Source organism: Eucalyptus grandis, chromosome 5 (assembly GCF_016545825.1).
Source record: "Eucalyptus grandis isolate ANBG69807.140 chromosome 5, ASM1654582v1, whole genome shotgun sequence".
Taxonomy (NCBI): domain Eukaryota; kingdom Viridiplantae; phylum Streptophyta; class Magnoliopsida; order Myrtales; family Myrtaceae; genus Eucalyptus; species Eucalyptus grandis.
In genome coordinates this window covers 57,196,557-57,222,976 of record NC_052616.1, presented here as the reverse complement: position 1 = coordinate 57,222,976, position 26,420 = coordinate 57,196,557, and the positions used below count along the sequence as shown (strand labels likewise).

At 39.0% G+C, this 26,420-nt stretch overlaps 2 protein-coding genes across 2 annotated transcripts; both read right to left on the bottom strand.

Moving 5' to 3' along the window:
- Nucleotides 1–261: 261 nt before the first annotated feature.
- On the bottom strand, nt 262–6,019 carry LOC104431214 (glucose-6-phosphate/phosphate translocator 2, chloroplastic-like). The gene is made up of 5 exons (XM_010043883.3): nt 5,271–6,019; nt 4,735–4,960; nt 4,364–4,586; nt 1,201–1,414; nt 262–621 (listed from the first exon to the last, which is right to left on the bottom strand). Coding segments are annotated over exons 1-4 (966 nt in total). The 5' UTR covers nt 5,787–6,019; the 3' UTR covers nt 262–621; nt 1,201–1,413.
- An 18,541-nt stretch (nt 6,020–24,560) lies between these two features.
- LOC104447610 (F-box/LRR-repeat protein At4g14103) lies at nt 24,561–26,193 on the bottom strand. The gene is made up of 3 exons (XM_010061330.1): nt 25,252–26,193; nt 25,001–25,093; nt 24,561–24,848 (listed from the first exon to the last, which is right to left on the bottom strand). Exons 1-3 carry the CDS (start codon nt 26,191–26,193, stop codon nt 24,561–24,563), a joined length of 1,323 nt encoding a protein of 440 aa, XP_010059632.1.
- Nucleotides 26,194–26,420: the final 227 nt, after the last annotated feature.

Sequence of the window (26,420 nt, the reverse complement as noted above, 5' to 3'; positions counted from 1 at the left end):
TGATGGATTTCTTGCTGCCCAACTAGAATCTATAAATGATCAAGAAAGTAATACATATGCCCATGATGAAAAGCATTCAAAGCCCTTTGGGCCCAAGATGGCACAATGGAATTTGATACTAGAGACAAGCCCATCCCAAATTGAGACTCATCTCTAGAAATCCACGTGAGGATTTCCAAATCCTCCCCACGAACAACCATTTAGCCTTTGGAACAAGGAAGAAGAAAAGGTAGTATCTTGAACAGAAGAATGCACCAAAGATGATTGAGAGATCATGAAGTTGAGGACATAAATCGATCATGCTCATTTCATACTGGGAATCGACATCCGCGTACTCTTTATTTCACTCATAACTCTACAGCTCTTAGAGACATACAGAAACGGAAACTATTTTCTCTGGCTAATTATCTACTAAGACAAGATCATGGATGATATTTCGACGCGTTAGGAGGGTATGCTTCGTTGATCGGAGTGGCACAAGTCATTAGCTCTCCAATGATAGTCAATCCATCAGTAGCCGCTAATTCTTCTACTAGTTTGGTCCCATGTCTGCTCACAGTAGTTTTTTCGGACTTTACTGAGTGGGAACTGCAACGTATCTGCACCCCTTCATTGCTTGGCCTGCTCATAGATGGAGAAGATATATCATTAGCCATATGAACAACTTAAAGTGCTTTGATCGTTCCACACATTGCACATTAAGACTATTCACTCAGAAAAGACCAAGAATTGTTAAAATGCACGTCGATAAAGCAAGCTGCAGAATTAGTGTCTACCGACATAAACAAATTTTTATTCAACCAACTTAAAAGTCCAAGTTAAACATTTAGATGAAAGATGAACATGCTTTTTCATGCTTAAAGATACTGAAACCAAGTCTACTATGCTCAAGATTTTACCCTCCGAAAAGGAACACTGAAGAAAAAGCCAAAGAAAAAATGTGGTCCTCCTTGAGAAAGTAGTAAGTCTAAATCATATTCTGCTTTCAGACCAAGCATTTGTGGCCCTCAAGTAGATTGAAAGGACACAGCGAAGAATGAATATATTTTGTCGGCATGTATCCAAGTTGCAAAAGACAGAGCAACAATGCACACAAACGCCCAATCTTTTCTCCACATAGTATAAAAGAGTATCATCAATGTCACATGATAAGATCAGCCAGTATAGATATTGATTTATGACTGGGGAGAGAGAATGTACCTGAGAGTAGAGGAATGTCCCCAGTATCGCAATGGCAGCTCCAAGGGCATTGATAGGCTGGACAGGCGTATGGAAGATAATGATGGACGAAATGATCACCGAAATCCGCTTCATTGTGTTACCAATGCTAAAGGTCAAGGGAGAGATCTGATCGAGGGACATATATGAAACTTGGTTATACAAGTGGTAGAAGACGCTTTGGGCCACGACCCACCTGAGACAATTCAGAGCCACATAAATTTTTCGTTAGTGGGACATAATTAATGAAAGTAATTGGCTTTAACTTCAAATATACGTGAAAGGGACATTTCTAATTGTTGTTTTGTAAGATATTCGGGGTTGACCAAACTAAGAGGAAGCACACACCAACTTTGACATCACCAAACAATAGACTTCAAAATATAGACGAGGACAAGGTCCCACACATTCTGTCACAACACAAGAAACTCCTTCCACACTAGCAAAGACCAATTAAAACAGAATAATGGCTACAATAACTTCAGTACAATCCCGTTTAAACCAACTAGACCATGAATAAATGAAGATTTTGTATTTTTTAAAAAAAAAATAAAAAATCAGACAATCTATCAACATGTAGATATTTCAAAGTATATTTTCTTCCATCAACTATTAAGCATAAACTACTGCATTTTTTTGGGTGCGCATGATAAAATTTATGAAACAGAAATTGATTTCTGGTCAAAAATTGATTTCTCAATTTCTATTCTCCAGACAAGTTTCTGAGCAAAGAAATCCATTTGATAACGATTCAAAATTTTTATTTTTAAAATGTAAAATCCGTTTGAAAACAGAATAAAATTTCTATTTTTAGGAATATAAATTGATTAAATAACAACATAGGAAATCCTTAAATACAATATAATAGTTGAAATAATACTAATACATTACAAAAGTTAAAAATACAATTTCATGGAATTTTCGGCATATTATGGTCTCTTGCCATTTTATTGGCAATGGTTTAAACATGGCACAATCACCAACACTAATCTTGCATCCATCCTACAAAAGAGGAAAGCTCGAAGCTTCATTCATCCATATCAACAACTAAATATTGCAAAAGTGGAGATGCAGAAGAGCAGAACTGAGCATTTCACATGACCATTCTACAGAAGCATAAGCAGTTCTTCAAGGAGAGGAAATTAGAAACTTGCAATCCTACAAAATCAAAATCTGCTTTTTCTTGATCTCTTGAAAGGAAAAGAAGAAAAAAACATTGAGCATCCAATGAAAGCAAACTACAACAAAAAGGGAAATTATAAATGCGTAAAAAGATAAAAAGACCAATCCAACAAAAGTTACAAAAAACTGTTAATCAGAGCCTCAACTAGTAAACATTTCTCTCATACGTCAATTACTTTATGAATTGACCTGGCATGAGCATATAATAAGATACCAATTTGGGAAGCTACAAAGTTATTCAATTGCATCTTTTCCACTGAACTACTAACCCCGAAGACAATTCCTTCAGCTTGCTAGACTTTAAATTCTTGACATTGAATATTCAACTAACACTATCTTAGCTAGAACCATCTTAGCAGCAAGACCGAAAGATGCATTCAGCACTGGCAAACAGAAGCTTGAAATCTAATCCAGAACTCACTATTTCCAGCAACTCAAAATTTGATCCACATTGATTGACATTGGCATCATGATACAATCAGAGTTTTGACAACAAACTGACAAAAATTGCTCAACTACAACAGTGAAATTGTAAACGAACTGTTTTTTTCTGTTCAATTGGTGAGCAGCCATATGGCAATACAGCAATGATGTCCACCATAAAAACATATACAGAGCATTTACCATCAAAACCCAAAAAGTTCTATCTTGTGTTCTGCAAATGAATACTGAAATTTATAATAGTCTCCTAGTCCTAATCACTCGGATTCTATTTCACACCTGCCAGTCCTTATTTACCACCTCAAAACGCACGAAAAGGATAAAAAAGCTGATCCCAAAATGATGAATTTACGATCTCGCAGTTCCTGCTTCTCATCGTTCCTTTCTCTTTTCGGTTGTAAAAATTCTCACTCTGTCCCCCACCCCCACTGAGAAATAGACCAGCACAGTCAAAATCCATGTTTGCAGTTCCATGTACCAGCACAAAGGCGAGAAGGGAAGGATCGATCGAATCTCGTGAGGAATTGCGGGGGCAAGTTCCAGAGAAGGCCACGAACGAACACGAACATGAGCCGATTGAATAACGATGGAGATGGGTGACGGCGACTGGAGTTGCGGAATCAAGAGCGGAAAGGGGATGTGGACGGAGGAGGCGGGTCCGACGGGACAACTGGAGCAAATTGGACGGTCTGAGGATGGCGACGGCGAAATGAGCGACAATTCGACCAGCAAGAGGACGGCGACGACGACTGGAGTTGTGGAATCGAGAGCGGAAAGGGGACGCGGATAGAGACCAAAGCAAATTGGACCGTCTGAGGACGGCAACGGCGAGATGAGCGACGATCTGGCCAACAAGAGGACGGCGACAGCGTCGGAGTCGACAACGAGGATGGATAGCTTCGAAGTTGACAGCGCTAGCGTTTTTGGTTGAAGTGAGGAGAAGGAAGAAAAGCAAGGGTAAAAAGTCAGGAGAATGAGTCGACGTGTGAACGAAGAAGGATGGAGAAAAGGAAATAATTTCTATTTCTATTTCAGAAATTGAGAAGCTAAAATTCTTAGTTTTTGATTTCTCATCCAAATCAATTTCTGGAATAGAAATTTGTTTGAGAAATAGAAAAATCAAATTGCGTTACCAAACGGATTTTTGTTCTAAACTTGTCATGGGGAACAGAGAAACAAAGAAATCGAGAATCATAAATTTTATCATTCTTTTAGACTCCTAGCATAATTGATAACCCCTTCAAAGAAAATGAAATAACAAGCCATTAAACAGAGAATCGCCAAAACCTACAAACTCTATCTGCATTTTGGGGATAAAACATTGACCGTTTACTCTAGATTTGCCCTATTTACCAGGGAAAAGAAAAAACCCAACATTGAAGAAACGTAACCTGACCAGAAACTCCTGTTCACCAATTTTGTTCTCATCATACCAAATGTTTCGACAAACAAAAGATCCAAACACGGCTAACATCAATCAATATGATCCATCAAAAACAGATATTGGAGATTTTGTGCTTACTAGACAAAATTGGGTCCAATATGAGAGACAGCATTTTGCCAACCGGCAGCCCACATCTGAGGGCCCTCCACGGCAATTGCAAAAGGCGTGAGGATCAAAAGGGACAACATAGAAAGACAGGCATAATAGTTCATCCCGCTAACCGACTTCCCCTTCATGCCTTTCTTCGAGAAGATGTTCCGAAACACAAATGCCAAGTTGGAGATGATAGCTCCCATGAATCCTAGAAGATACAGAAACAGACATTTAAAACTCAGATTATAATCAATCAACGAAAAAGCTGAAATATCACTTTTTTCTCACATAAATCTTCAACATGTTGTATATATTGGCACAGTGTGAGTGTAAAAGCTGAGGTTATTTTTGCTTACCAATCATGTTGAAATTGAGCTCAGTCAAGGCAGCAAGAGAACATCCTCCAATGATTGGCAACAGAGACAAATATACTGATAGGGGGAATGTATCCCCCAACAAGAACCTTGAGACCAAGACACTGAAAGCAGGCTCTCCACTCTTGATGATGTGAGTGAAGGACACTGCAACTTTTGACATGCTCACGGTTGCTGCTACATGCCCAATTGTGTGAGCCACAGCCACCTACATAAGAGAAACCATAATTCAGATATCAAACTTTAAACTTCATTTGCAACCTTCATTTGCATTTTCTTTTAAGGAGATCATAATTAATCAAAAACTGAAAACTGGTTTTGCCCGCGCAAGGATTTCATGAAAGATTCATCCTTTCAAAACAGAGTAGCCAGAAATTTATTTGCATGAAACTGGGGGAGGTTGAAAGCCAACATTTTCAGAACTTGAAAAGCTGGAGTATAAGTGAAAATCTTCAAACAAACACAACCCAAATTTCAAAAAGAAAGAAAGATGAAAAGATGAAAGATAACAAACTAACCGGCAATAGCATCTTCCAAAACTCAAGATCGACTTTTGGGGTCTCGGCGACTCTAGTGGCCCAAGAAATCATCATCATCAAAGAACCAGCCGCGAGCGAGAGTGTGGACGTGAGCCACGGATAAGGGAACGCATTCAACACCTTCTTGTTGTATATATTGAACACCACGTTCAGAGCCCACCAAGTCGCGAAGTACAAGCCAATCTTGATCCGCTGAGCGGCCTCGGCCGCCTGCTCGTCGGGGAGCTCGATGTTGATCTTGAGCGGCCTATCGGCAGCCTCGTAGGCATTGCACACGACCTCGCGCTTCTGGATTTTCGCCGCCGGCAGCGGGGAGAACGTCTCTACCGAGGAGATGTAGATGGGTTTCTGGGGAGAGACCGAGTGGTTCAGGTTCAGCTGCTCATTTCTGATGATGGGTAGGGGCCAAAATCGAGGCTTGGCGAGGGAGCGCCTCTGGGTCAAGAAACCGGAGGACGGGAAGGGCGAAACGGCGTGCCTCACTGAAGAGATCATGGCGGGCGCTGGTTCGTGCGGGGGCTTCGGCCGAGCTGGAGGAGGATTTAAAGAGCAGAGCAGAGAGGGAATTCCGGGAAAAGGAGACGAATTTGCGAACGAGCTTGCTTAGCTGGCGAGTTCTTGGGAGCACCGGATGGTGCAGAAAAGTTGGTAAGATAGAAGAGAGACAGTGAGAGAATGCAGAGATTGGAGGAAGTAATTGGAGTGAATTGGTTCCTTCCTAGGGAAGTGATTTGGGAGGGAAGAGAAGTGGGGATGGTTTAAATAGGATTTAGGAGGAGAGAGAGAGAGAGAGAGAGAGAGGGAGGGAGGTGGGAGATATAGCTAAGAATGATGCATTCTAGACATGACATGAGAACATTATTTTTTGATAGCGAAACATGATCATTATTATTATGTTCAGTGGAAAATAGAAAAAAGAAGGTTTTATTGAGACATGATAGAATTGACATGAGCCGTACAATTTCGATTGATTTTGAATGTTTTTACTTTGCAAATTGCTTCTTTTCAATGTTTAATGAGGACGTGAATATGATGATTCGGTGGAAATTTTAAAAGCCCTAAATGGACGGCGGAGTGCCTAGGTTGAGTCTGGTGAGATGGTGACAAAAATTTACAATGGTGATGTTTCTTGTGAAATTCTTGGAATATACTTTATGGGTAGCTTTCGCATGTTGATAACTTTGTCTTATTGTTTTTCTTGCTTTTTGTGTAGTCGGTTTGTTCATATGAAAGAGGTAGTCATGTTTGAATTTGATAGTGCAATTTATATGAGATTTAAGAAGACAAAACTTTAATTGGATTATGGGAATTGCCATGCCTAATAACTTGATAAAATCCAGTAAAATTTGAGATGATTTTTGGCAGTTACTTTGGCCATGTAGGGTAGTTTTCGGAATATATATAGCCTGTTGTGAAAGATTTATTTCTGTAAATTAGCAGTTTGACTAAATTTCTATTCCCTTGTGAAGGAATCAACCTTTACATGGAGTCAAAGTCATTTTACGTCAAGTCCAAGCTCATCGACCTCTATAACGAGGCATAATAGGGAAACTATTGGAAACTTGAAAGTATTGATGTCCAACAATAAGGGAGAAAAAATTGATTTATAAGGATAAATTCCACCAAAAGAAAAAAAAATCAACTTTAAGAGATCAATATCTGAATAATTTATCTAGCCAATAAGCCAAACGTATATTAGTGACCTAGCATTACAATCCATAGACAATGGCCGTTTAAAATTTTACCCGGCAGTGTCCACACATACTGTCACATCAAATCTTCAATGCCTATTAAACTACTGATTCAAGGCATTTTTGAGTCACTAGTTTGAGTTTGAGAAAAATGACGAGATGAAAAAGAAGTTTAACTATCGATATCTCGCACAATAAAAATTTAGGAATTTTAGTGAGATTTTTACATTTCTTTAACGTGGGTCAATCTTTACTGACCAAAAAGAAAAAGAGAAAAACGTGGTTCAGTCTTTAAGCGATGGAGGCTGTCTCCATGCTCCATGAATTGACTTTGATTTAAGTTTGATAGCGGAGAAGGTGAGGGAAAAAAAGCATGCAATTTCCAGTCCCTGCCCCACCAAAAATAATATCGGCCATCATTATTAAAAAATTACAAAAGAACATGGCTCAAATTCCCCAAAAAATTCAATAAATAAAAAAAATAAAGTCCATCCCTATTCTTCATTTTTTTTTCTATTTCTAATTCAAAAGCACGAGGATCGATGTAACCCTTCTCTCAATTCCACACCGCAAATTCCATGCAGCTTCTGCTGTAACTCGAACGCCAAAGGCAAGACATCTTGTTCAAATAATTGAATGATTGGAGGAAAAAAAATCCAAGTGAATGTGACAAGAGACATGGACTCTGTCGCGAAATACACGGTTAGGAGAGGGTCGGGGGCACCCAAGCCCTCGTCGCTTTTCACATGAATTTTAGGACCAAGTTGTATCGATTTTGACTTGATGTTGATATTTGCAAGCTGGAAATCAAGTTGCTCACCAGCTTGTGCAAAATAATTTGATAGGAGTGTACGAGATATTTTCAAAATTTGCCTCCTGTTGTCGGGACGAGCGATCGAGAAATGCTCATCAATCACTTGTCAGCAAATAGAGCATGAGTTGCATGCCATCTTGTCATGTCGTTTGGTTTGATTTACACACAAGGTGTTCTCTATTTTGTTACGTTCCGAGGTTCATTGACCCAACAAGGTATTGACCCAACAAGTTTCAATTCGATTTGAGCACATTTATGTCGCAATATTTAGTTGTGCCCATAATGGCAATTTCAAATCTGATGTCGTAAACTGACCTCAGATCAATTCCATGTGATTCAATATGGTAGTTCCGTGCCTTAAGAAAACATTTTAGTGGGAAAACAAATTTGAATTAGGACCAATTCATTAGATGTAACATTTTTCGGTATATAACACAGCAAAAAAAGAAGTTGTAATCATTAGAAAAATTTAAATTATTAGATAAAGGTGTGGAAAACATATAAATAATTTAATATACCCATTACACATAAATTAGATTATGTCTTAGTTAAGTATTATGGGAGACTACAATCAAAATGAATGTGCAATTTAATATTTGAATATTTTAATATTAGTCCAAATGAAAAAAAAAATCTCTTGAACCATCAAATTATTCACAACATTAGCAACTTGAATTTTTGATACAAAAAATCCCCGTTTGTGCAGAAAAAAAAAATGAAAATATCAACATTAAATCAAAATCAAATCAACTTGTCACTAGAAAATCAAGTGAAAATAGACTAGTGTTCGGTGTTCCCAAACTCTCTCCTAACCGTGCATTTCACACAATCTTGTCACATTGTGCTGCCTTTCGTACTCGCACTAGAGTACTAGTCGCATGGAATTTGCGGCGTGGAATTGAGAGAGGGGTTACATCGATCCTCGCTCGAAAATTTGCAAAAGTTGACCAATAGGCGGTCGACACGGCGATGGAGGTGGTCCATCGCGAAAACATTATACAAAGTGGAATGAAACCGTAAGACATTATCAAATGGACGATGGTTATATGTGTACAAGGTATCGATCAGTAGCGACAATGTGTCATTGGTCTTGCCAAGAGTCAGCAATGGTGCGACGTAGCTATTGGTGGAGAGAACATCGACATTCTCTATGATCAATCGATCAAGATAATTAGATTTAGGGTGCGTTTATTAACTTCATGAAAAAGGAAAATACTTCATAAAATACCATTTGTCAAGAAAAATAGTTAGTCTTTTCTTATTTAGTGATATGTGATTGGCAATGTTTTTGGTGTTTGGATCTCATTTGAAAAATGATTTAAATCTCATGACTTTATCTTAGTAAAAAAAAAAAGAAAGTTTTAGAAGTAATTTTTTTTAAATTTATTTAAAAATTGGATTTTAAAATAAAATTAAAAATTTATTATAAAAAATTCAAAGATGAGCAATCCCGGAAAATGTTTTCACCTTCTTATATTTAGAAATTCAATTTTTAATTTTGTGCAAGAATATTTTCCTTAACTACAAAGGGTTTTCGATTAATTAATTATTTTTGACGGACAAAATGGGTGAAAATTCAGAAACTAATTTTGAGAAAACACTTTTTTCCCAAATAAACTCACTCTTAATTTTATTTTATTTTTTGTTTTTTTTTTTGACAGACAAACTCACTCCTAATTTGAAAAGAGAATATGAAAGGATGCTGACTGCATGAACAGTGGGGGGTGGTTAGATGTTTTTGGGGGTTTGGTGGAATGTAAGGTAACGGAATGGTCACCTGACTCTCCAGAGCCAGCAAGCGTTAACTTGTCCTTTGGACATCCTCTGCGGGTCATTCCCAACATTCTCCAACAGATACTCCAGCCCCTATTCTGCAATGTTTGTTTAATCATGTGATGTCACCTGCATCACACTTGGACCCTTGGTTCTACCATCTTCCAACTTTTCCACGACGCGGGTATTTCGGGATCTTTTAAGCTCACGGCTAAATTGCAATGAAAATCAGATTGTCTTATTTGGAGCATACAGCATAAATCTGAGATCGCCGAGAGAGAGTTCAAGTATAGGCCCGTTAACATATCTAGTTGGTCCTATTTTCATTTATAAACTTAAGCTAAAAATATATTAACTAGAGAGTCCAAGTCTCATTTTCACAGGGCCAATTCCATACAAAATCACGAACTTTAGATGTTGTTCTAAATCTGGCCTGAACTTTATTTTGTCTACAAAAAAGCACGAACTTTAGGTGTTATCTCAAATTTGGTCAAAACTTTATTTGTATAAAAAAAAACACAAACTTTCACTTGTGTCCCAAATTTAACCCTCCGTTAACCCTCATTCCACAGTCATCCAAGGTGGCATTTCCACGTTAACAATAATATCCAACACAGCAAAACGATACTGCATTCAAGTGTTTGGAGGAAGTGTTAAATTTAAATTTGCCCTTCAATGAGGTGAACTTTACATATGATTCTCATGAGAAAAATATTTCAGCAGCTTCAGTTCTAAGGGACAAGGCACATCAATTGGCAAGCTCTTTGCAATGTTAGAAGCTGTGGGTTGGAAGTAGAAGATTACATTGCCTTAAAGTAAGATATTAAAAGCGTGTATATCTTGTAATTAAATAGAGATATGAAGCTTATTTGTAATAGACTTACTTTATTCTATCTCAAATAAAGTTCGAGCCAGATTTGGGACAACACCTAAAGTTTGTGCTTTTTTTTATGGACAAAATAAAGTTTGGATTAGATTTGGGACAACACTTAAAGTTCGTACTTTTTTTATAGATAAAATAAAGTTCATGTCAGATGTGGGACAACACCTAAAGTTCATACTTTTTATTTATGGAATTGGCCCCATTTTCACATCAATTCTCCGACTCACTCACACGTGCAGGACATGATCCTCTTGTGTTGAATGGAGCGGTCACGGAACCATAGAGGTTTGTATTTGGGTGTCTTGTGATATCAGCGGGGGCGATTCACGGACATACCTTCAATGAGAATGAAAGAACGTGCCCCTCGAACGAGATCTGACCGTGTGATGGCAACTGTTCGGGGGAACATGAACTGAATAGTAATCTGTCTGCTTTTGCTGGGCTTCTGTGTACCCTAAATGGTTAAAACCCCTTGCGAAGATACCGTGCAGATGATGATCTTTCTGTTTACACAACATGACGAAATTTACAAAGATTGCTCCATTGCGTCGGATCTATACGATGAAACGACTTTTGCATCATTTCATGATGTCGGAAGCCCTTCAGTAGATCAAATTGCCCTCATACAACTGATGTCAAAGGTACAGAGAAGAAAATTCTCCCTTCTTTTTGTTGTTGTTCATACTCTGTATAGGAATGAACTGCTCTCATCTTTTCAAAGTGTGCATTTGGTTTGGTTTGGTTTTCCAAATGAGCTTTGGGTGTAATGCAAATATTGAAAGTTAAAAGTTATTTGAGGAAATGCATATTGTGTTTGGTTAAACTTATTTGCAAATGGATTTTCAGTTGAAGTGTGTTTGGTCAAAAAACTTTTGCAATGAGCTTTAGTAATATATATTGAAAAATGAACCAAAACCTTCGTCGGACTGGCGAAGGGTTATGGCCGTCGGTGAGCCTAGTGGCCATCGGTTTCAGCGAGGGTTGTGCGACCCAGTCGAGGGCCATGGAGGTCAGTTGACCCACACAATCACCGCCTAGATCTCGCGGCCTTAGGCGGCCCTCACCTAGGTCTTGCGAGGGTTGCGCAATCGATGGCCACCAGCCCTAGATTTGGTGTTAGCGGCTGTAGCCCTTCCACAGTCCGCCAAAGGGTTGTCTCATTTTTTTAGTAAAAGAAAATTTAACCAAGGGCAATTGGAAATTTGAAAATTTTGTGAGGATGTTTTGGAAGGAAAAAATTAGTTTAAGCATTTGGCCATATATTGAAAGTCCAATTACTAGTATTAAGCTATCGGTTTTCTCAAAACCAGCATTTAGCCGAAAGCTCATTTAAAATGATTGTCAAATAATTCAATATTTTCTCAATGGGCTTTCTAAGAGGCTTTGGAGGTCAAAATCCCTTGAGAATGATAAACCAAATGCGTCACTTCCTCAATTCAAAGCTTATATAAATAAATGTCCATGAGCTATAGCAACTCATTCACTACTTCAGGGCAGCCTGCTGTTTATTGGACGTTGCTCATGAATCGAGCAAGTATACTAGACACATACCGTGATTCGCCACGCTTTAGGGCAACTGCTCATCGGTACAAGATTCATTGATCCTCCAACATTTAATCAAAGAAGCACAAGCCAATCTTAAACAACCAACACTACCAGCAGATGAAAGGCAAACCATTGCGCAAAGAGACGCTTAAGTTAAAGCTTAAACATAGGGCGACAATGTAGATTCAACCTAAGTCCAAAGCCAGAAACCATACTGAACAGGTCAAGCAAGTGAGATAGTCTAACTTCGTGGGCCAACAGCTTGCAGTTCTACAAAGGGTACCAGAACACATTGTAAGAGTATTGCCTTGTAGTGAAGACTGTCAACTTAAGATTGAATTGTCTTCCAGGTCATTCGCGTAAGCATGACAGCTGACTCAAATTAAGACATCATTAACCCAGATTAGCATGTACTAAAAAGGGACGCTCACTAATAGATGCTTGATAAACGAAATATTTAATTGTCGAAAAGGACATCTTCCCCCAACCAAAGAACCCATCTTGCTTTTCTAGATTCTCAAATTCATCTCTCATTGAATTAACCTTGTAATGTCCAACAGGAAATGCAAATAAAATAGCCTTTACAATATTGTACGTTTAGAACACACGTCTAGGGTCAAGTTCTAGTCCTTCCACGATACTTTAGTAGTAGGTTTAGATTAATCAAGTCGAAATGATCCAAGCTTTGAACAGAGCAGTTCTTCATGTCTTGCATTCGAGCCTTTTGTCTAATGGCAAAAACATTCGAGCTTGAAAAACAAAATTAGGATCATTCGGTATGGGCAGGACAATGAATACAAAGCTGTCGGTGTAGTTGCACTTTAATCATTCTGTTACAGAGTTTGATATCATGACTAAAAATTACTCTGTTCTCGAAATCATATCATGACAGCTTCCTGGAACAACAAGAACATGTGCACTTTTAAGACAGCAACTTACTGATCATCCCCAGGCTTTTGGTGAATTCTAACTCTGGAGGGTCGAATGACGATTTTGAAACTTTTTGATCCTCAGTGGATCTCTAGTGACATTTCCTGGATAATCTCCTCAGTTCTCCGTTCTGAAGGAAGCCATTTGCAGTACACCGTGAATTTTTCCAGGACCATTGCATGCTTCAGCAACAATTCCAGCTCGAGAACCTGCTTCACGGACGGGAGGAAAAAAAATCATACAATTCAATCTGCCTAAGGTGCGAGCCGAAACAATGGGATGCGGGATCCAATATCGTAACATCTTTGTCAACACTAGGTTATTTGATACCCTGATTATAAAAATGAGGGGAGCACATTGTACACATTACGCATTTCCACGGCGGAACACAACAAGAGAAGATCTTTTTTTTTTTTATAATAAAATTCAATGACCTCGCTCAATTGAAGCGTTTCAAGATGGGGGGCATTATGCAGCAACTTAATAATCACTGGAAGTCTCAAGTCTAAACGCCCAAAATCCAATAACTTCAGATTAGGAAAGACAGGCAGACACGAGCAGAGCTCGTCTACACTACTTAGAACCTGCAAAGGAGGCAAAAACATACATGCTTGCTAGTAAAAATAATCTCTAGGAATCGAGTGAGAGACAAAATAACAAATACCAAGTGCATTTGGAACTGATATTGAGGCGAGATAGAACTTCCAGATTTCGCTGGGTAAGCAGAGATGCCTACCATGGCAGCCGTGCTTGACAGCATCAATTTTTGAACGTAGCACATCACTTCGAGAAGCTTACGTAGGCAGTAGGCAACTTGTCTAGTCCTACTTAGACACCTATTGGGGACATTGATGTGCGCCTCCAGTAGTGAGCATGGCTTTTCGACCCGTTAATCATTCAAGAATGGACTAATGCAATGCAATGTATGCTTTCGAGATAATTTCCACATATCAACTATGTAGGTGAACGGACGAATGATCGTGTATGGTAGAGATCTTCAGTATGGGAGCGCTCAACTCCTCAAGCATCAGGCTATATAACAGCTGCTTGGTCGAGCACTTGTCCACAAACGTTATGTTCATGAGACGCAAGAATTTAAGATTCGGAAGGCAAATGTGAGAGGGTAGTTGCAATGCCTGCTGGATGGATTATTTCAAGCAAGTCAGTGTTGCGCAATGCACAATACTCTAAGAGCAGCTTTGGATCAATCAAGTCGAATTGGTCCAAGCCTTGAACAGAGCACTTTCAAAGATTATACCAGTGACTTTTGGTGAATCTCAACTCCGAAAAAGGTGATCTCCAAACTCTCTGATCTGCAGGGGATCTCCAGTAACTTTTGGCGGAACTTCTGCTCGATTCCCTGCTCCAGAAGATGCCATTTGGGGCAGATGATGAGTTTTTCCAGGACCATCGCATGCTTCAGCAACACTTCCAGCACGTGGAAGTCCTTGCGCAGGAATACGTCTGATAATTCAATCTGCCTAAGGTGCAAGCCGAAACAACGGGGTGTGGGATCCAATAGCACACCATCTATGTTGCGACTGAAATGTAATCCGATGCCCTGGTTATCAAAATGAGAGAAGCACAATTTAGGCATCGTGCTTTCCGACGGCAGAAGACAAGAAGAAATTTTTTTTCTTCTTTAAAAATCCAGTTACCCCGCAAAATCTAAGAGTCTCAAGATTCGGGGAATTATGCAGCAACTTAACGATCACTTGATGATTCAAGTCTAAACGCCCCAAGTCCAATTCCTCCAGCTTTGGAAAGACAGGCAGATGCTTTCGGCTGCACTACTTAGAACCTGCAAAGAAAGCAAAACAAACATGCTTGCTAGTAATAATAATCTTGAGGAATCGGGCAGGAGACGAAATAACAAATATTAAGTGAATTTGGAACTGATATTGAGGCGAGATTGAATTTCCAGATTTCGCCGGGTAAGCAGCGATACCTGCATCAATAGCCTTGCTCGACAGTGTCAATCTTTTGACGGAACGCACTCCTTCGAGCAGCTTATTTAGACGGTAGGCAACTTGTTCAGTCCTCCTCAGACAACGGTCAGGGACATCCATGTACGCGTGCAGTAGCGAGCATGACTTTTCGACCGGGTGATCATTCAAGAGTGGACTCACGCAATTAATGCCTTCGAGATCATTTCCATATATCACAACCGATAGGTATATGGGTGAACCGAGGGACAAACGGACGAACAATCAAAATCCTCGTCCTGTATGGTCAAGATCTTCAGCATGGGAGCGCGAATAGTCAGCGTCTCAAGATTATCCCAAGTGCAGTATCTAATGGTCGACTCCTCAAGCACTGGGCAAGACGATAACTGCTGCTCGGTCGAGTGCTTGTCCACAAACGTGCTACACTGGAGATGCAAGTGTTTAAGATTCGGAAGCCAAATTTGAGAAGGTAGTTTCAATGCCCACGGGATTGATGATATCAGGCTAGTCAGTGTTGCGCAACTGAACAAGCAATAAGGCAAGACGAAATTTCCTAGGATTTCTGAAAGGTGGACGAAGCACCTCTCGACATTCCGCTCTTCGGCAGCGGATACCCATGAATTAACGAGGGATGCGTTCGCCCAAAACATCCAAAAAGTGAGGTCAAACCGTTTTATGCGAGAGGAGCCTCGGACGAGTACTCAGTCCACGAAGTTGGTAAACTGCTTCCTCCCGGAAAAGTTTCGCTCGAAAAGTGCAAGATTAGGATAAGAGGTCCAGAGATATCGCCACTTCTTCGACAGCGCGCACGTTCTGACAGAATCCTTCATCGGGACAGAGGATAGGATGTGTTCAAGAATTGTGTCCGGAAGATCGTTAATGTTGTAAGCGACCGTTTCATTGTCTAGTTCTTCGTTGGGTTTCCACTGCTTAGATTTCCTGGCGACGGCTGTTTCATTAGTAACTAGACCCGTTAAATGAGTAGATCGGGTCATGTTTGGGTTGGGTCATAAATGGTCCGACCCAAATCGATCTATTTAACCCATTTATAACCTATTTATTGCAATATCAAATTTTTAACCCATACCCAACCCGACCCAACCTAACCTATACTTGATCCATACTTGACTCATTTAACTAAACTTAAGAAAGCTTTTTTTATATATATATATATATATATATAAAATGGTATTGCTAATATAATTATTTTAAAAAATTGAATTTTAATTTTTTATTTTATTTTATAAGAATATAATTTTTATTTTCTTTTTTTTTCTTTCATTTTTTTTTTCTTCTTCTTTGGCCGACTCGCTAGCCACGATGACAGCCGGCGACTGCCACGGGCGAGCCTCGAGCTCGCTTGACTCGCCCTTCACAGGATTTGGCGAGGCTCGAGCCTAGCCCGACATCGGCGAGGCTCGAGCCTTGCCGGACGTCGGCGAGGCTCGAGCCTCGCTCGATCTTTGGCGAGTTCGAGTCTCGTCGGGTGTCGGCAAGGCCTCCACTTTGCCCGACCTCGCGAGTTTGAGTCTCGCTAGATCGGAGAGGCTCGAGCCTCGCCAAACATCGGCGAGGCGGAGCGAGCTCGAGCTCGCCCTACGCCGGTGAGCTCGAGGTCGCCCTACGCTGGTGAGCTCGAGCTCGCCCTACGCCGATGAGCTCGAGGCTCGCTTAGCCGCTTGCCGGCCATCGCCGTGCCGACCACCGGAAGGAGGAAGAAGAAAGAAAAAAAAAGGAAAGAAAAAGAAAATAAATTAAATAAAAATAATTATAATTTCATTTTTTTATAAAAAAATAATTTTGTAAAGTTAAAGAGGGAAGAGAGAGATTGTGAGGTTTTGGTTAAAAGCAGATTCTAAATCTAACCTATTTAAGACCCACTTAAGACCCACCTATCTTAAGTCTTTAATTGTTAAACACATTTAACTACTTTTTGTCAAAAAATAAGCGACCCATATATGACCCATTTTGCTACCTCTATTAGTAACTCAAACCGGTATATCTAGAGCATGAAAAGCGCAATCATTTATCGACGAACCACACATACGATTGATAGAGCGAAAACATCTATCTCTGATTCACAAACATAGCTTGGAAAAAAACTAAATTTTAGTACTCTCACCATATTGAATCCAACCTATCATTCATCCCCTCATCCATATTTACAACAGTATTGTTAAATTACTGATCCAATTTCTAGAATTAGCAAGAGAATACTACCAAAAATAAATAAATATCTAGACTTAGGCGGCAAAGGAAGAATCTGGAGTCTACTAATTTTGTGTTAGAAGAGTTCATAAAATTATCTCTGCAAATGGCAGAGATATTTGCCTAGGAGAGTTGGTTGTTGAAGTAAAAAAAATTGTAGAAAAAAAGAATCTACCAGAAGTCAAAAATTGTGGGCCATAAGTCAGTGAAGCTTGCATATAAATAGCAAGGCGTGGAGCGTAGCGGACCAACAAGTTCAGCTCCTTTCACTTTCCTTTGTATTGCCCACCAAATAATAAAAAACCTTCTTTTTCTTTGTGCTCTTCTTGCCGTGAAAGTCCATTTCCATATAGCCTTTGTTCCTAGTACCTTCATATATCCCTTGCTATATTTAAGACACACCAACACTCACTTGCACACACCCACATCAAACACACGCTTCCGCATATACCAACAGTGGTATTAAAGCCACGTCTTTGGTAGGTATTGGGTGTTTGTCCTACCTACCCATTCCTAAAACTATCCTTTCCAAATAACCAACGACTAAACTGTAGTCAACTCTACCTCATCCTCATTTCCCATTTCTCATATTTTATGACGACAACTATGACTTTTGGAGCATAAAGATGACTACATTCTTGATGGTCCAATACTTATGGGACATCGTGGAAAAAAGGTTGCAAGGCTCTGCAAGAAGGTGCGAGTGTTTTTAAGGATCAACTACAAAAGGATGCAAGGACACTATACTTCATTTGGCAAGCACTCTTAGAAACGGTATTTCCAAGAATAATTGGAGTGAAGACTGCTAAAGGGGCTTGGAAAATACTACAAGAAGAATTCCAAGGATCATAAAAGGTACGCAAAATTCGCCTTCAAACTTAGAGAAGAGATTTGGAGAATTCTAAAATGAAAAATTATGAGATTGTCCAAGAATATTGGGGAAGATTAAAGGAATTAGTTAATCAAATGAAAGCCTATGGAGATGGGATCACTAATCAAAGGGTTGTTGAGAAAATATTGGTGTCACTTACTAAAAAATACAACCCTATAGTCATAACTATAGAGGAAACTAAAGACTTGATGATCCTATTAGTGAGTGAATTAATTGGCTCTCTAGAAGCACATGAGAAAAGAGTAATGGCACCGGATAAAGATTCAATTGAAAGTGCCTTTTAGTCTAAAGTAAACATATGGTCTCATCAATCTAAAAATGGTGGAAGGAGCTCATGGAAAAATAAAAGAAGAGGAGAAACTGCACAAAAGGAAAATTATCTACCTTGTGGTATTTGCAAGAAAACAAATCATTTGGAGAAGGATTGCTTGTTTGGAAATAAAAAATGATGCCGCTTTTGTAAAAGATATGGCCACGTAAAAAAAGATTGCCGCTCGAAAATAAATAATTGAGCAAACTATGTAGAAGAAAAGGAAAGTGAAGAGAATATATTCTACATAGGCCAAGTTGTAAATGATAAGAAAAATGGAACATGGAATATTGATAGTGGGTGTAGCAATCATTTGTCGAGGGACAAATCTATATTTACCAATATTGATAAATCAGTGATATCCCAAGAAAAATTGGGCAATGATGCATTAGTAGATGTCAAAGGATAAGGCACAATTGCCATGGAAATTAATAAAGGCCCAAAATATATACATAATGTATATCCAGTCCCTAGTCTTACACAAAATTTCTTGAGTGTGAGCCAAATGATATAAAGTGGGTATTCTCTATGCTTTGGAGGTGCATGGATAGCTAAGAAGCTACTAGAGCTAGTTCATATGGACGTGTGTGGTCTAGTGAGAACCCCCACACTCAACCAAAATAAATATTTCATCCTATTCATCAATGATTACACAAGAATGACGTGGGTATACTTTCTTTGAAATAGATTGGAGGTTTTCTCTATCTTCAGAAAAGTCAAGAACCACATCAAAAATCAAGGTGGCCGAAGAATTAAAGTCCTAAGAAGTGATAGGGGTAGGGATTACAATTCAAAGGAGTTTAATAAATTCTGTGAAGATGAAGGAGTCCATCATCAACTAACCGTTGGCTACGCCCTAGAGCAAAATGGAGTAGCGGAAAGAAAGAAAAGAACCATCATGGAGATGGCAAGGTCTATGCTAAAGGAAAAAGGTCTTCCCAACAAGTTCTGGGCAGAAGCAGTCTATACAGCTATATATATCTTAAATAGGTGTCCAACCAAAGCAATCCAAAATAAAACTCCGGTTGAAGCATAAAATGGATGGAAGCCTTCAATGAAGCATCTCAAGGTGTTTGGTTGCATATGCTACATCCCGTCGCTGCTTAGAAAATGAGTAAGCTTAATGAAAAAACAGAAAAGACAATACTCCTTGGCTATAGTGACCAATCCAAAGGCTATCAGGTTTACAATCTAAAAACTAGAAAGCTCATGATTAGTTGAGACGTCGAGTTCGATGAGAATGCCGCTTGGAATCGGGAGGATGAGAAGATTGAGAAGAAGTATGTCACATTGCCAGACACACCACCTGCACAGAGGAGTCAACAACTCAAGAAGAAGGAGAAGTGCCCGATTCCATCACTCATGATGTAACTCCACCAACCTCTCTAAGAGTGATGCAGGAAGAATCTACTCCAGAGTCTCTAGTACTAAGGGTAAAAACCCTTAGAATAATTTATGACACATACAACTTTGTGCATTAGAACCAGAAAACTACGAACAAGCATCCAAAGAAGAAAATTGGATAAAAGCCATGGAGGAAGACATCAAGATGATTGAGAAAAATGAAACTTGGGAGCTTGTTGATTGCCTCAAAGACAAAGAGATCATTGGTGTCATGTGGGTTTACAAAACAAAGCTCAATGCAGATGGATCAATCTAGAAGCATAAAGCAAGGCTTGTGGTGAAAGGCTACTTGCAACAACTAGGTATTGATTATACTAAATCTTTTGCTCCCGTTGCTCATCTTGATACTATTCAGGCACTCATAGCCCTAATAGCACAAAAAGAATGGAAGATCCATCAACTAGATGCGAAGTCAGCATTCTTAAATGGATATCTTTGAGTAGAAATATATGTGGGAAAACCACAAGGCTTTATCCTCAAAGGCCAAAAAGAAAAAGTTCTCAAACTCAAGAAAGCCATCTATGGGTTGAATCAAGCAAAGATTTAGGAGGAATATGATTGAGCCAACACTCTACATCAAGACCCAAGGTAAGTTCAACACTCTTATTATCTTTTTGTATGTAGATGATCTCATATATATAGGGAACAATAAACATATGAAGAATTCAAAGAAAAGATGATGAAGACATTCGAGATGATGGACGTGCGCTTGATGCATTACTTTCTTGGCATCGAGATCGACCAAAATGAAGGAGTTTTTATCTTGTAGAAGAAATATATCGAGAACCTCCTAAAGAAATTCAAGATGAATTATTGCAAAGCAACTTTAACTTGGCTCATGACAAATGAGAAACTACTAAAGGAAGATGGAGCAGAAAAAGTTAACGCCTCCCTCTACAGAAGTCTAATCGGTAGTCTACTATATCTCACTGCTACATGACCGAACATTATGTATGCAACAAGTCTACCATCACGATTCATGCAAAGTGCGAGTCAAATTCATTTTGAAGCTACCAAGAGAATTCTCAGATATTTACGAGAAACTATAGATTACAGTATTTGGTATCAGCCAAGTGCAAACGTCAAGCTCATTGCCTACACTAATAACGATTGGGCAGGTTCAAGTGATGATAGGTGGAGTACTACTATCTATGCGTTCACACTGGATTCAAGAATATTCTCATAGGCATCCAAAAGACAAGACTCGGTAGCATAGGCTATTGCAGAAGCTGAATACGTTGCAACTGCTACGACCACCAATCAAGCAATATGGCTTCGAAGAATTCTAGAAGACATTGGAGAAGCATAGATGGAACCGACTCTGATACTTTGCAACAATAAGTTTGTGATTACTATATCAAAGAATTCAATATTTCACGGAAGGATCAAATATATCGACATCAAATATCACTTTGTACGAGAGGTGCAAAACAACAAAGAGATTGAACTCAAATATTGCAAGACCGAGGATCAAGTAGTGGACATATTCACTAAAGCACTACCGCTAGCCAAGTTTGAGACATTGCGGGATATGCTTGAAGTAACACAAAATTGGATCAAGGAGGAGTGTTAAATTACTAATCCAATTTCTAGAATCAGCTAGAGAATACTAGAAAAAATCTAGACTTAGGCGGCAAAGGAAGAATATGGAGTCTACTAATTTTGTGTTAGAAGAGTCCATAAAATTATCTTTGCAAATGGCAAAGATATTTGCCTAGGAGAGTCGGTTGTTGAAGTAAAAAAAAAAAAATCTACTAGAAGTAAAAAATTGTAGGCCATAAGTCAGTGAAGCTTGCTTATAGATAGCAAGGCGTGGAGTATAGCAGACTAACAAGTTCAGCTCCTTCCCCTTTCCTTTGTATTACCTACCAAATAATAAAAGCCTTCTTTTTCTTTGTGCTCTCCTTGCCGTGAAAGTCCATTTCCACATAGCCTTTGTTCTTGTTCCTTCATGTATCCCTTGCTATATTTCACACACACCAACACTCACTTGCACATACCCACATCAAACACATGCTGCTGCAAATACAAACAAGTAATTTGGAATTAGGCTAATCAATCTACCTCAAATTTGATCAATGATGAGACTAATTGTAAATTCTATATTTTAGTCGAGTTGTTTAGGATCACGCCCTAGAGTTGCTACCCTTTTGTTCTTCTTTTCTTCTTCAAAGTAGATGTACCCTTTAATGAGAAGTATCTCTAGTAATCTGGGGGGTTTGGTCAAAGTAGTCAACCCTGTTTAGATCGGATTGATTATTTTTTATCTTTTATTTAAGAAAAAAGAGAAACTTTTAAGAGATAATTCAGTTTTTAGTCCATATTAGTCTAGGGTTCAATATACTCCTCTAGAATTCCGATCAAATTGCTGATGTCCTTGTTCATGTTCTTCCTCAACTTCGAGGGGTTGTTGCTTTATCAACTAGTTTCTCCTACCATGATCAAACAGTTATGCAAATTTTTTAAATTGACTACCTATTAGTGTCACGTCCCGAACTCCGAGCGTGCAAACATCTCTCAGCAGTCGATTAAAATGCGATGTCTCAGGATGTGTCGCCGACTCATTCCTTTTATCTTTTGATTAAACACAAGAGGAAGCAACTCAAATAAACACTCAGTCAATCAACATAGTAGGGATAGTAAAACACAACAAATATTTCCAAAGGCACAACATTTATTTATTATTTATTAACCCGAAGAAGTTTAACAATTACAAGCCCATTGCAAGGGTGACTTTCTACTGTCCAACTCAAAAACCTGTTGGGGTCAGGGTTAAACCTAAACTTTACTAACGGCAAGACTAGCCAAAAAGTGTCGCATCTCATGCCCACCACAACCGTACTTGGCAGTTCTCCACGCTACGGCCCTAAAAATAATTAACAACGGTATGAGATATAAATCTCAGCAAGTCAACTTCCTAAACCTCGATTAGGAAGATAATTCGCCTCGAAGGCAGCCTAAACATGCAACGGCATACAATCTTATCTTGCCTCGGTACATCCTTGCATATTAGTACATCTCATATGGCAATATTAGTGCAGAACACATAAATAATAATCATAACACATTTGAAATATTCCAAGCGCATTGCCAACACACGTATTCCAATTGTTATGACCCATCGGGCCACGGCCAACAAAAGTCATCCTGCTCCATTAGGCACGGCATCGTTTGGAACCCTCGCCTAGACAACATTTCATAGAGGAGTATTGGTTTGGCCTCAACCATGATTTGGCATCCGGCTCTCGCCGGACATCCGATAAAAATAAGGCATTACCCCCAAACTCTTGTTGGGTGACGGGTTCGATTATATGATCACTCAAGCACACCAACAATCAAACCAATTCTTATTATCATTAATTAGCCCATAACAAAAGAGTTCGTTTTCAAATAATCAACTTTGGCAATTTCTCACACTTAAAAATACCAATAAAATATTTGTACGTGATCACGTATTTGAAATCAACCCATCAAACTTTGCACACTTCTATTTTTAAACCCCATTGTTTTTATTTAGCACGTAAAATTTGGCGTCCAAACCCTACACCTCAAAATTCTCTATTTTCTTGCCCATAAACCCCTTTTTTTTTGGAAATAATAAATAAAATCTATAATTGGGCAATCAATAACATAGCATCACAAGTTCAAACAATCATAATTAGGCATAATCTCATTCAGAAAAATGAGTATAAAATTCTACTTAATAGCTAATACATCGTTAATTACACTAATTGTGATTAATTAAGCTAATCATGATTAATTAGCCATTTCCCTCAAAACCCTCTTAGCCTAGCATTTTGTCCCCAAAATATCTTCTTATTTTCCTTTTATCTTTAAAGCCAAAATTTTGGCCAACAAATTGCACCTTTGCCATTGGTCCATTTATTTCCTTTTCAACTTTAAATTTTTTGCCCAATAATTTCTTTTCCAAAAATTTCAAACTTCCAATAATTCAACGAACGATGAGGTAATGTCCAAAAAATTTAATCTCGAAAGTTCGATACCTGAAATTGGATTAAATTTCATTGTTAAAAAAATCGATCGAATACGACTTCAATACAACCTAAACTATCAAGTGGCTTTGAGGGGTTTTCGTGCGATTGGCCCATGGTCGATGATTTTCGATCCACGTTTGTACCTCTTCAAATTATAAACGACCCTCGGTTATCATGTAATCTTGATGGTTCAATTACGTACTATGAATATAAGATCAATAGAAAAATCGGTTTATCGTCATTTGACGCAAAAATCGTAATCGTGCGGAATCACTCACAAGCCAACTACATATTTTTGTTGAATCGATTTATATCTGTTCGTTAATTGACTTATAACAGTATAGTATTAACCCTTGTTGATCCTTATGGTTAAGCGGTCGATCTCTTATCGAATTCTCTAGTCTTTCACGTTTTAATCCTTTATGATCTCACCAAATAGATTAGTTAACTCGTGAGTGATCAATTCAGAATAAAATAATCATAAATGCGTTGATGAAATAACCATTTCATTATATTTCGAATATGACCAAATTTCGGAATATCACAGTTGGTATTTACCTTTGCCTTAGTAGGATGGCATATCTTTTTTAAAGACAAAATATATACATAAGTCCAGTCACCAATTTGATCAAAATTTTAGATCATTGGTCATCGGAGGACCACATTGAATATGAACTAAAGTTTCAGGACTTGATTGCACATGTTAAAAATCACAATAACCGATTGCATAAATAAAGAGTTATAAGACTTATCCCACAGTTTACTGAGTTGATATGCTGACCAAAGAAGAAATCCAGCTTCCTGGAACAACAAGAACATGTGCTCTTTCAGGACAGCAAGTTATAGATTCTATCAGTGGCTTTTGTTGAATTAATTCTTTAGTGGTCCGAAAAGGCAATTTTGAGATTTTTTGATCCGCAATGGATCTCTAGTAACTTTTTGCGGAACATCTCCTTGTCTCCCTGCTCCGGACGAAGCCATCTGGTGCATATCATGAATATTTCCAGGACCGTCGCATGCTTCAGCAACAATTCCAGCACGCAAACCTTCTTCTCGCACAGCAATAAATCAAATAATTCAATCTGCCTAAGGTGCGAGCTGAAACAGGGGGGAGCTGGATCCAACGTCGCACCATATTCTTCATCATTTGAAGGTAATTCGATACCCTGATTATCAAAATGAGAAAAGTACAATTTAGACATCGTGCCTTTTGACAGCTGAAGACAACAAGGTAAATGTTGGTCTTTCAAATCTGGATCACCTCGCCGAATTTGAGTGTTTCAAGATGCGGGGAATTATGCAGCAACTTAAAGAGAACCTGGCACTTCATGTCTAAACGCCCGACATCCAATGACTTCAGATTAGGAAAGACAGGCAGATGCAAGTATAGCTCGTCTGTACTACTTAGAACCTGCAAAAAAGGCAAACCAAGACATACTTGCTAGTTAGAATGGTATTGAAGAATCGGGCAAGAGACATAATAACAAGTACCGATAGCATTTGGATCTGATACTTAAAGAGGCTAGATGGAACTTCCAGATTTCGTCATGTAAGCATAGATATACGTACTTGGAAGGTCCTGCTTGACAGTTCCAATTTTTTGACAGAACATATCATTTCGAGAAGCTTATTTAGACGGTAGGCAAGTTGTTCAATCCTACTTGGACAGCAGTCAGTGACACTGATGTGCGCCTCCAGCAGTGCGCATGTGTTTTCAACTTGATAATCATTCAAGAATGGACTCATGAAATGTATGCTTTTGAGATTATTTCCACATATTGAAACTCGGCAGCTATACGGGTCAATTGACGAACAATCAAAATCCTCGTCGTGTATTATCAAGAACTTTAGCATGGGAGCGCCAATAGTCAGTGTCTGGAGATTATCCCAAGTACAGTCCTCTATGCTCAACTCCTCAAGCACTGGGCTTGATAACAGCTGCTCGGTCGAGTGCTTGTCTACAAACGTGATGTCCATGAGATGCAAGACTTTAAGATTCGGAAGATGAATTCGAGACGGTAGTGTCAATTCCCATGGGATGGATAATTCCATGTGAGTTAGTGTTGCGCAAGTGAACAAGCAATAAGGCAAGACGAAATCTCCCTGGATATCCGAAAGGTCGACAAAGCATTCTTCGACATTCCGCTTTACAGCAGCGGATACCCATAAACTAACACGGGATGCATCACCCAAAACGTCACAACTGAGGTCGAACCGTTTTATGTGAGCAGACCCTCGGAGAACAAGTACTCTTTCCACAAAATTGGTAAAATGCTCCCTCCTCGAAAAGGGCCAGTCCGAGAGTTCAAGATTAGGACGAGAGGTCCAAAGATATTGCCACTTTTTTGACAGTACGCACGTTCTAACAGCATCCTCCATCGAAACAAAAGATAAGATGTGTTCAAGGATCGCCTCTGGAAGATCGTCAATGTTGTATGCGACCGCATCCCCATCTGGTTCTTCCTTCAGCTCCCGATACTCAGATTTGCAAGCAACTGCTGTTTCATCCATAACTTGAACCTGGTTTATCTAGAGCACGGAAAGCGCCATCATTCATCAGTGGACGACACATGCAATTGCTAGAGCTAGAAAATATATCTAGGACTCACAACTGTAGTTCGGAAAAATATTTCTTTACCCTAGACGTTCAACTCTCGTGATTTTTTCTCCAACCCATCATTCATCCCTCATCCACAATTACAACGATACTTCAGAATCAGACCAATCAATCAAACGTA